Source organism: Carettochelys insculpta, chromosome 16, assembly GCF_033958435.1.
Source record: "Carettochelys insculpta isolate YL-2023 chromosome 16, ASM3395843v1, whole genome shotgun sequence".
Lineage (NCBI taxonomy): Eukaryota > Metazoa > Chordata > Testudines > Carettochelyidae > Carettochelys > Carettochelys insculpta.
Window position 1 is genome coordinate 300,187 of NC_134152.1, and position 12,424 is coordinate 312,610.

The following is a 12,424-nucleotide window of genomic DNA, read 5'->3' on the forward strand; positions in this document are numbered from 1 at the left end:
GGCAGAGGTCCTATGCATGATACGCGTAACAGCAGACACGTTTTCTTCACTGGGCCTAGTCATCAACCTCGCGAAGTCAAAGACCGACCCCACACAAGAGATAGAGTTTATGGGGGCACGTATAAACTCTATTACAGCAAGGGTGTATCTACCCAATGGCCACTTTTGCGCCATCAGTTCGCTGGTGCAAGTCATTACATACAGCCCCACGGTGCCGGTCTTAACGTGCTTGCAGCTGCTGGGCCACATGGCGGCGGCGATGTTTGTGGTGCAAAATGCCAGATTGCACATGCACAGCCTACAACATTGGCTGACGAGCGTCTACAAACCGGCATCCCGCACTGTCCGCAGGGTGGTATTGCCCGCGACAGAGGTGCGCAGATCCCTGCAGTGGTGGGTAAACCCCAAGAACCTGCTAACAGGGGTACCCTTTCACCAACCACAAATCTCTATTTTTCTTACTACCGACGCTTCCCACATAGGATGGGGAGCACACATCGGCGACAAGGTGATGCAAGGACTATGGTCCCCTGCGGAACAGTCAATGCACATAAATATACTGGAGCTCAGAGCAGTGTTCAACGCCTGCAAACATTTTCGAGACCACATACAGGGCAAAGTAGTCGGGATCAATACAGACAATACCTCCACTATGTTTTATATAAATCGACAAGGGGGAGCCCGATCCCATGCCCTATATACGGAAGCAGTCCGGCTGTGGAACTGGTGCATCGCCAACAATATAACGTTGAAAGCCTCGTATTTGCCGGGCGCTCACAACGTGAAAGCAGACCAGCTGAGCAGGCGCTTCACACTCACGCATGAATGGCAGATCCGCTCCGATCTGCTATGACCGATCTTTCACATATGGGGGTTTCCCCAGATCGACCTGTTTGCCACTCAGCACAACAAGAAGTGCCCCCAGTACTGCTCCAGGGCAGGATTGGGGCGGGGGTCCCTGGGGGACGCATTCGCGATTTCATGGAAGGGCCCCCTACTTTACGCGTTTCCCCCCACAGTGCTCATCCACAAGGTCTTGCAGAATCCCACAAGGGAGAGAGCCCGCATGATTCTAGTAGTCCCAACGTGGGATCGACAGCAATGGTTCCCCTTGCTTCTGCGCATGTCGGACCGCCCACCGCTCCCCCTTCCGGTGGCGCCGGACCGACTCACGCAGGCCCAGGGGTCCATAGTGCACCCACACCCTCAAGGTCTGCGCCTACAAGCATGGCTAATCCACGGCTCAGCTCCCTAGAAAGCATATGTACAGAGGGAGTACAAGTAGTCCTGGAAAGTAGCCAAAGGACCTCGACCAGGAAGACCTACAAGCAGAAATGGACTCGATTCACTGCCTGGTGTTCCGCCAAGCAGTTAGCTCCCCTTGACGTTCCTATACCTGTAATACTAGAATATTTATTGGACCTCAAGAGGGGCAGGCTTTCCCTATCCTTGCTAAAAGTCCACCTCGCCGCTATATCTGCTTTTCGGCATGCAGAGGAGGGGCCCACGATATTTGCCCATCCTGTTGTTACCAGGTTCCTGAAGGGGCTGGTAAACCTGTACCCCCCTCGGAAACCGCTTCCACCATTGTGGAACTTGGACCTGGCGCTCAGCACGCTAACGGGCCCACCGTTTGAACCCTTAGCCACAGTTCCCCTACATCTCCTTACGATAAAAACAACCTTCCTCCTTGCAATTACGTCAGCTCGCAGGGTCAGTGAGCTCGCAGCAGTTATGGCAAAGCCGCCCTGCACAGTATTCTCAAAGGAGGCAGTATCTTTATGGCTGCACCCAGCCTTTGTTCTGAAAGTTTCTTCAGAGTTCCACCTTAACGAACCAATAGTTTTACCCTCGTTTTACCCGAAGCCTCACAGCTCCAGCAAGGAGGCACGCCTACATCTCCTGGATGTGAGGAGGGCGTTGGCCTTCTACATACACAGAACTAAGTCCTTCTGGAAAACGGACAGACTTCTAGTCTCTCTCGCTCCCAGGTCAAAAGGAGAGGGTCTCTCTTCACAGAGAATCTCGAAGCACACTGTGTCCTGTATAAAAATGTGCTACGAACTTCGAAAGACTCCTTTGCTGGCCCCGCCTAGGGCTCACTCCACCAGGGCGGTGGCAGCGTCAACAGCCTTCTTCAAGGGCATCGCGTTAAAGGACATCTGTAGAGCGGCAACCTGGTCATCCTATGACACCTTCGCCAAACATTATGCACTACATTGGGTATACCAAGAGGACACCCGTCTGTCGACAGCAGTCCTTTCGGGGGCAAGCTGCACATAAACCGATTACCCACCTCCTTACTTGGGTTACTGCTGGGTAGTCACCTATTGTGGAGCACCCATGGGGACACTCATAGAAGAAAGAGAAGTTACTCACTGTAGTAACGGTGGTTCTTCAAGATGTGTCCCCGTGGGTGCTCCACCACCCACCCATCCTCCCCACTTCGGATCTCTGTTTAGTGTTTTTCAGGAGCATCCGAGGCAGTTGGTCAAGGAACTGGCGGGGACCGGATCACGCACGTGGCCGGGGACGCGCAAGGGAGCGGCGTGCGCCGGCGCATGCGCGATCCAGGAGAAACTGCTGGAAGAATTCCGATCTGCGGCACCGGGCAAGCCCGACACCTATTGTGGAGCACCCACGGGGACACATCTTGAAGAACCACCATTACTATGGTGACTAACTTCTCTTTATTCTAAGCAGTCCTTCTGACCTGGGTGCTTTAGAGAGATGATGATCTTTCATGCCTACAAAAAAGGTCCCACAGCCTCCTGACCTACCTGTAAGCAATCAGGAGGTTTTCATGCCTCTTGACAAGTTTCTGCATGCGCTTCTTGTAAACACGCACAGCTCCAGCCAGCTGCTCCTCCCGAGATTTATAGGCTGTCCGGATGTCCTTCAGCATGCTGTCCACAAAGTGCTTCATGTGAGCAGGATCAACTCTTTTTTTTCTAGGCCCCACAGAAGCATTTGATTTGCTGTCCATGTATTCCTTTAAATACACAGAGAAAGGAGTATTGGGATGGCTACTCCCTGTTCTGCTTGTAGGTACACAGGAGAACCATCATCAGAATGCTTAACATTTAGAACACTTGCCAATTAGTAAGTACGGTACAAAATAACTAGCCTCCTGCAAGAGGCAGAGGGAGTGCTGGCTTCTATTCCTCTCTTCTCTCCATTGGACCACACTATCTCCAACTCTTTGTTTGTTTAGCAGATTACAGAGCTCTATTAGAAATTGAACTGTTTTTCTTAGCAAAGGTTCCCTTCAATTGTTCTCTTGATCCATTACCACACTGCAATCTCTTAAAGCAGTTGGCAGACTCTGTACTGCTACCTAGGTTGGAAAAGGTAGCAGATTTCTTTCAAGATATGGCTCGTTTTCCTCAATGAACTGTCCTGCAGAAGGTGTACAAGGATCAGTGTAGTTCATATGCGAGGAGTCTGACAGTTCTGTAGGGCTCTGAGTCATCACCCATCCACTGCATGCCAGAGAAGTGTATTCCCATAGTAACCTCAGATGGGTTACTCATATTACAAGATTCCATGATACAACAGAAAAGGTGAAAGGGCCATGGATCTTGCAGGGTATCAGTGTTTCCTTGTGGAAGAACAAAGGGAAAATTCTGTTACCACAGAGTTAGCAGCACAATGTGAAGCCAAGGAGAGGCTTCCAGGGCACTGGGTTTAGAAGCCAATTGAAAGGTAGCTAAAGTAAATAAAATGAACATGCAATTAGAGTAACTTGATTCAGAGAGACATGCAAGAGATTAAGTGACTATTCGGAGCTGTCACATGGGAAATCTAAGGTCAGGAATGATTTGGGTACTTCTCCCCCAGACTCATGGGCTGTAATCAGACCACATGCAGGACACAGATAGACTTTCATAAAGAGGGAGAAAAGATCCCATCCTTCAAATCTCCCTAGCAGCCGACAGAGTGGTTTTACTGCACAACGGTATGTGCCACTAGCCTGTAGCTCAGAGGGGAGAAGAGGGAAGCAGCAGTGGTTTGAGAGCAGTGGACAGTGTCCAAACTGAAGTGTCTGCCCTGTAAAGCGAGAATGAATAACTAAGCCCAAAGAAAGGAAATGCAACTGTCTATACATGGCAGGAACCCTCACCGCCAGATCCGTGATGTACTGAGTGAGACGATAGCGATATTCCTCGTTCAGCTCCTTCAGCTGAAGCTGCAGTTGGGAATTCTCAACCTCTAGCTCTTTGAGCTGTCTCTGAGAGGTGAGCAGCACCTACAGCACAGGAAGCATACAGTCACCTACGGAATCAGACTCATCCCTGAGTTTCCTATTTGCCAGCTGAGCCTTAATCAATAGTGTTCACTGGGAAATGAATCGTTAATTTAGAGATTTTACTTGTAAACAGTCCATTTTCTCTGGAAAAAGTCACTATTAAAAAGTAGGGCATAAGGGGAAGCACAAGAGGCAGTTCACAAGGGAAGGGAAGATTCTGCTCACATCGAAGAACAACACAGGAAATGTTTTCTACGCGTATTTCCATGGGGACCCACAGACTTGGAGGATCCCTGGGCAAGGGAGGGAGGGGGCTGACTCCATGCTGCTGGAAGGACTGGGGCCTTGGGTGGAAGAGATGGGGCTGGGGCAGCCTAGACCATGCCATACTGCCCACCCCTTCAGCCAGCCCTCAGAGTGGGGCTCCATCAGCAGTTTAAAGGGCCCAGGGTTCCAGCCACTCCTGCAGCTGCAGCAGCAGCAGTCAGAACCCCGTTCCCTTTTGGACAGCTGGGTCACTGGGCAGTTGCCCCCTTTGATGCCCTCACCCAGTCAGTGGGCCTGCATGTTTCTATGCTGTCCATACCCCAAAGAATCTGGGCTCCAACTAAACACTTCACTGGCACCTTCCCTCTGGTGATCTCACAGCACTTCACAAGGATTATGGAAACAAGCCTCAGAAAACTGTGAGGAAGGAAATTCTTATTGCCTCTGTTTTATAGATAGAAAAAACTGAGGCACAGAGCTGTTCAGTAACTAAAAATTGGACTAAGATTCAGCAACTCATTTACATGGCCACTTAATACTGAAGAACTGAATCTTCCAAGCAGTAAGAGAGTTCATTTATTCACAGGAACTGATAGTTTCTGGCTTCCTAGAGACAAAAGCATAAAACAACACATTCATGAAGAATGACCTGCTCCTGCTCCTTAATGTTTCATTTACAGACACATATGTGTTGAATATGGGTGTTTCTCCTTGATACAGTCTGGCACTGCTATGGGAAATAGCAGTCAAGATTGATCAAGTCGCCCCACAACCAAATGACACATGCTGACAGGATATCCTGTGCGGGAGACTTCCAGGTCAGAGCCTCACTCATCTTGCTATTGGCTCCAAGCTACTAGTGCATGGGGCTGTGCACCTAAACATGCTGACAATCTACATGATTCACAGTGTCAGAGGATGGGGCCTAGGGATCTTACCGCTGACTGCTCCGCCAGTTTGTGCTGAGTATTACGAATTGTTCTCTTGGCTTTCTGCAGCTCCTTCCCCATTGCCACTCTGCATACATAGAATGGGGGACATGTTCACTCTAATCCAGCAGTTCCCAACCTCTTCCAGATGGGGACCCATTCTGACAATTCAGGAAGACTTGGTGACCCAAGGCAATTCACAAACACAGGGGTGAGGTGGAGGACAGTGCTTGAACTAGCTAATTTTGCGCCTGAGGCAAGAATATAAAACTGTGCCCCCTCATGTTTATATATTAATAGTTATTCCATAAAAAGAGAAAATACATTAATAAAATAACACTTTGTTTATTATAGTTTATTATTTTATTATACTTAATCTGAGCTGTGGTAAGGGAGAGACTCATCCTCAAACTGCTCTCCCTTGCCCCTGGCTTAAACGCCACACTTAGAGGCTGGAGGGGCTGGGAGCCAGTCACAAACAAAAAAAATGAAAATTGAGAAATCAGCTACACAGAAGAGGAGGGGGAGCAAAAAAGGGGGGCAGGGAGGAGGGGGCAGAAATTACTGCCAGAGACTATTAAGTGGCTTGCCTGGGATCACTACGAATATGAAAGACACAGAAGTTGTCTTTGTAATGTTATAAGGCAGGAGTGTCCAACTTTTTTTTTCACTGGGGGCCACATGGCAATTTTTTAAATGTTCCAGGGGCTGAACACAAAATAGCCCCAAACCACTACCACCCCACCCCTGCCCCCAGCCTTAGACGTCCTCCGGCAGCCCCAAACTGCCCCTGAGCCCTAAACTGCCCCCAGCATTAGATACACCCTCAGCCTTAGACACCCCCGCCTCCTCCCACAGCCTCTTCACCAGAGCTTCTAGGCTGGGTGGCTCCCCCAGCCCTTCTGCTCCCAACAGGTAACAGTCATTAAAACCAATTAACTCAAGTGTTAAGCTTTCAGCACCTAGGCATAATGTAATTGCTATCAATATAGCATCTCCAGCAGCTATCTCTATTGATAGATATCTATCTGACGCAGCAGTGTTAAGAAACTGTAAATGGCTTCTTTAACAGCCACATGCAGCTGGGAACTGCACAGCTGGGGACCCTTAACAAATCTAATGGTGACCCATGTCTTGGTCCAGACCCATAGGTTGGGAATTCCTGCTCTAACCACTGGCATGCTCTTTCACCAATGGCTGCCAGTGCTCCATTGGCACAGAATACAGTTCAGGCCATTTGGCATACTGTAGTGTAGTGCTTAAGAAGGCAAGGAACCAATAACATTGATTAGAGCCATAAAAAGCGCAAGCAGAAGGTGCGCATCTGTTTTACCCCCATAGCTCCATGCACCTTTGCCAGTTTATGTCTTCAAGTCTGAGCAGACCAAACAAGCTTGATATCAGACAGAGGGATCACCTAAGCAGATCTGCTAACTGCAAACCACCATATGCTAGGCTGAGGCCATGACACTCAGTTCACTTGAAACCAAAGGCAAATTTCATTCAAAGCCCTGCTAATTTGAAAGAGAGTACAAGCAACCATCTAGTCCCAGCCTTTCCCCTAGCTTGGACTAGAGCTCCTCAGTCTCTGCCTGTTGATTGCAGAAAGAATAATCATATGCTCAACACACAGGGACTCAAGCAACCTGGGCTCAGATCTTGCTCTGCTACAGATTTCTCTGTGTGATCTTGTGCATGTCAACTCAACTCCAGTTTTCAAAGGGGTATCAAGGTATTACGGACCCAAACCTCACTGACTTTCATGAGGAGATAGGCACCCAAAATCCAAAGGGCCCCCCCGAGACTCCAAGCCTTTATCTCTGTGTATTGGGTCTCCAGCTGTAAAATGGAGATGATGTTCAATTTGCTCATGAGGCTGAGCTACTTCAGTGCTAGGGACAGGCAGACAATGGTACTAAGAGGTGGCATGGCCCCAAACACTCACACTTTCTCTTCCAGCTTCTGTTGTTGAGAGTCATATGTTTGTTTCATCTTTTCAATCTCAGCTTTTATCTGATCCTGGTTTCCAAGCAACTAAAACACAAAAATGAATGGAAAGATGAAAGGCATCCTGCAAACAGAATGACTGAACTCCACAGAAAGCTCACTGAGAATGGGAAAAAATTAACAGCTGCCTAATGGACTGTGCTCGCTGAGATGATGTGTACTAAAGGGGGAAAGTGACATGCAGGAGAAAGGGAAGGCTGAATATGGAGCAGATAATTACAATACAGCTGATTCAATGGAAGATCATGTAAAATTTATCCTGCACAGGTATCATCACACAAAGTGGGGACTCAGGCGAGAGGTGGCTAGGAAGGTCAGATTATTATGAGAAACTGAAAGGTTGATACCGAAACACTAGTTAATATCACACAGCTGATGGTGCAGCTGAGGCAAAAGGATACTCCAGACCATCATTCTGGATTTGCTTTATTGCCACCAATTCCAGTATATGTCCCAGCAGAGCTCTCAAGATACCTCTCATTCAGATCTGGTCAGCCCAGAAGTGAAGGCTAATACTCCCTTAACTAGCTACAGGAGTCACTGCTGAGTAACTTAAGACAGCAGCAGAATAAAATGCAGGCATCAGCAGGCAAAGCTTGCTTGACTTCAGAGATATCTGTGCTCTTTTTTCCCCAATGGGATACTATCTGATTGACAGGGCAAGAGAATGGGACAGAGGTTTGGGCCCGAGTCACCTGCACAGAAGTGCAGAAGTGCTCCTACTGAGCCAACACTTCACTGGGATTCAGGTGAACACGGATTTACCAGATAACACAGGCCCACTTCCTTTAAAACTCTTTTTTATATCTGCCCAACGGAAATGGCTGAGGAAAGCTCCCGGCTCCTCCTTTCATTAACTCTCTCTGCAAGAACCTGCATCCTACCATCAATATCAGCCTTTACTATTCCATATGAGAAATACATTTCCTGGATACCACAGTACAAATCACTGAAGTCCACATCAACATCACCCTCTATCAGAAACTCACTGACTGCTACACTTACCTACATGCCTCCAGCTTCCATCCAGCTCACACTGCACAATCCATTGTTTACAGTCAAGCCCTTACATACTATCGCATCTGCTCTAATCCTACTGACAGAGACCGAAAACTACAAGACCACTACAAAGCATTTATAAAACTGAACTACCCACCGGGAGAAGTAACAAAACAAATTCACAGGGCCAGACGAATACCCAGACACCAGCTACTTCAAGATAGGCCCAAGAAGGTCAACAAGAGAACACCACTTGTCATCACCTATAACCCCCAACTCAAACTCCCGCAATGCATCATTACAAATCTACAGCCTATTCTGGATCAGGATGCTACACTCCAGAAGGCTCTAGTTGACAGGCCTGTCCTTTCCTATACACAACAGCCTAACCTGAGAAAGATTCTCACCAGCAGTCACAGGCTACACCACAGTAATACGAATCCTGGAACTTTTCTGTGTAACAAACCCCACTGCCAACCTTGTCCACATATTTATTCTGGGGATACCATCACTGGACCTAACCATGTTAGTTACAAGATAAAAGGCACATTCTGGTGCACTTCCAGCAACATTATATATGCTATTATGTGCCAACAATGCCCTGACACTACATACATTGGACAGACTGTGCAAAACCTTCAACAAAGAATAAATGGACACAGAGCAGACATCAAGAAACTCAATACATATAAGGCTGTTAGTGAACACTTCAGTAGAGTGGGCCATTCTGTTAAAGATCTGAGAATTTGTGTCCTGCAACATAGAGAATATAACAACAGACTTCTGAGTTAGAGTACATATTCATATTCGACACATTAACACGTGGTATGAACAGAGACATGAACTACCTCATGCATTACAAGGACTGCTTCCCCTTCCTTTGATGCTCATAATTATCTCAGACAGGACAATTAACATCCCCCCACCTCTTACCCCCCTTCCTTTTAGCCTATTTGATTTGTCAGTTTTTAATCACTTTTTTTTTTCCTTTTGGTCCTCTGTACTTATATATGTCAGTCTGTATTGGAAATGAAACTGATCTGAAGAAGTGGGTCTGTCCCACGAAAGCTCATCACCGAATAAATCATTTTGTTAGTCTTTAAGGTGCTACATTTCTGCTGCTTTCTCTCCTTGCAAAAGTCACTGTATAAAACAACCAGCAGATCCATTTTTCTAACAAAAAAACAAGGAAAGAGTACATTCCCCCCTCATTTCTGAGCTGCATAGCCTCCTACTATTTCTCAAGAAATCAAGGTGTAAGACATTCTCAAAATTCAGTCTAACAGACATTTTGTATTGGGGAAGACTGAGGCTGCGTCTACACTACAAGATAAATTCGATATTTAATAAATTTAATAAATTTAACCTCAATATTATGAATTTGAATAAAGCATCCACAAAACTCAACCCTTTTTTCTGTGTCGAATCTCTGTGTTCCCACTGAGCCGTGCAAGTTCGATAGCATGAGCACTGTATTGTGAGTACCTATCCTACAATGCCTTAACCCTGGTTACTTGTGGGTGTTTCATATTGGAATCCCAGAATTCCAAGCACTGTCCCAGAATTCACTGTATCACTAATCACATGAAAAAAGAACTGGAGATAGCGCCATTTCCTGCTGCAGCATTCCAGCGCAAGCATGGATCCATGAAGACTCCAACTCATAGCACAGACCACTTCTGCAACCACAGTGGCTATCATGCAATTTGTCCTTCAGTTCCAAAGCTCAATAGTGCTTGGCTATCCTACTGGTGGTGCTGCTGCTGCTGCTGCTGATGATGACAACGATGAGGATAGTGTGGAAGAGCAAATCTCCCAACTGCAGTCCAAGAACTCAGAGCTGCTGGCTGCCATGATGCACTGCTGACAGTGGAGCAGCAGTTTGAGACTCAAGAGACTTGCACAGACTGGTGGGATCACATCATTTTGGAGTCCTGGGACGGCCAGCAGTGGGGTACAGAACTTTTGCATGTGCAAGTCCACCTTTATGGAACTTTGTGATGTGTTGGCATACAGCAACACAAAAATGAGCCTGGCTTTAACTTTTCAGAAGTGAGTGGCAACTGCACTGTGGAAGTCTGCAACCCCTGACATTTACCAGTCAGTGGCAAATCAGTTCAGGGTGGGTGGATCTACAGTGGGGTCCATGGTGATGGAAGTGGTTCATGCAATCTGTTGGCATTTCCTCAGGAAGACTGTTACCCTGGGAGATGTACATGCAATAGTGGATGGCTTTGCTGCCCAGGGCTTTCCTAACTGCAGTGGGACAATAGATGGCACGCACATCTCCATCGTGGCCCCAGCCCACCTGGCCCTGGAGTATATTAATCGAAAGTGTACTTCTCTATGCTTATGCAGGGGTTAGTAGATCACAAAGGTCATTTTATCTACATCAATGTTGGCTGGTCAGGGAGGGTTCATGATGTCTGCATATTCCGAAATTGGGGACTGTACCAAAAACTCCTGGATGGGACTTTTTTCCCTGATCAGAAAATCAAGATTGGCAACGTGGAGATGCCCGTTGTTATATTGGGCAACCCTGTTTACCCTCTGCTTCCCTGCCTGATGAAATTCTACACAGGAGTCCTGGACCCCAGCAAAGAAAACTTTAATCATAGATTGAGCAGATACAGAATGATCATGGAATAAGCCTTTGGACATTTAAAAGCAAGGTTCCAATGTTTATTGACACATTTGGACATTTGTGATGCTAATGTCCTCACCATTATTACAGTGTGTGCTATTTTGCACAATATATGTGAATCAAGGAGGAAGACTTTCCCACCTATATGAAATTCTGAAGCAGAGGCAATAGGCAGGGCTTACTTGCAGCCTTCTACACTGCAATCCACCAGTACCCACGCTTAGGCTGCAGCAATAAGGGACGCTTTAAAAAACAGCTTTATGACTGATCTGTAACACACATGCTACCTGTGTATTTCTCTGCCATAATGCCAATAAATTATACCATGCCATAATGAATGAATGCTTTTACTTGGTGGCAGAGGGTTAAGTTGCAGTAAATAAAATGCATGCGGCAGGCAGCTATGCCTTCAGTGCCCCACACCCAGCAAACTCGGTTCCCTCAGCTGTGCATCTGTTGTGGACCAGGGAGTATCACTGGCTAGCTGTGCCTCCAGCGGCACCCCCGCCCACCCACCCGTTTTGATTTGTGTTTCCGCCAAACCCACTCCTGCAGGACAAGAAATCACGCTGACCTCAAAGGAGTGATTTTATTTTTGGGGGAGGAAAGATTTAAGTGGCCAGGAAATGAAGCCTTCTCCTGGGTGCTTGAAGAGCCTTTTGCAGTAGCCTTGCCCTCCCTCCCCGTGTGCGGGGACCATAATGATGGGAGATGTCTCCTCAGGGGACTCCGGACAGTGGGCATCAGCTCCTGCCCTGCTGGGTTGGGAGTCCCTCTGAAGCTAAAGCAGGGAGTGCAGAACCTCCATCTGCTCAGTAACGGCCATTATGAGCTCTGCCACGACCTTGGTCTGCTTTGCCGTGGCCTCATTCATCTTTGACAATTGCTGCTGCTGGAAGTCCAGCATTCTCTCGTTAAAGTTTACTTAACTCTGATGCCAGGCAGCTGTACTGTGATGCCACTCAGCAGTGTTCTTTGTCAGGTTCTTGTGCTCTGCGCCTCAGTGTTCTCCATGTGCTGCAGGATCAGATCTTGTTCGCATTTCTTGGGTCTTCTGGTTTTCTCTGCAATGCTAAGCACTGGGTCTGGAAAAGGAAGGTCAGAATTAAGATACAATCACATAATGTGCTTTGAAGTACAAAGAATGGCTCTCTGCATGTACTATCACTGAAAGCGTACTTTTGAAGGACACATGGATTATTAAAGAAGGGACAGTAAGTGTGCATTTCACAATACCTCACTTGCCATCACTTATCCAGCACATGCCTTTGTGGATATGGTAAGTTATAAGCTATTGTCCTCTTTTGGTGGGAACGGGAAGGTCTGCCA

The 12,424-nt window shown here is 47.3% G+C and overlaps 1 protein-coding gene across 2 annotated transcripts in view; it reads right to left on the bottom strand.

Annotated features, from left to right (window-relative positions):
- The window catches only part of CCDC78 (coiled-coil domain containing 78), a 102,341-nt gene that overhangs the window by 15,445 nt on the left and 74,472 nt on the right, over nt 1-12,424 (bottom strand). For both annotated transcript variants that reach the window (XM_075011286.1, XM_075011285.1), the window contains exons 8-11: nt 7,391-7,479; nt 5,455-5,533; nt 4,124-4,249; nt 2,781-2,992 (exon numbers count right to left, since the gene is read on the bottom strand). In XM_075011286.1, coding sequence (XP_074867387.1) covers nt 2,781-2,992; nt 4,124-4,249; nt 5,455-5,533; nt 7,391-7,479 — 506 coding nt within the window. The remainder of the gene's footprint in view (nt 1-2,780; nt 2,993-4,123; nt 4,250-5,454; nt 5,534-7,390; nt 7,480-12,424) is intronic.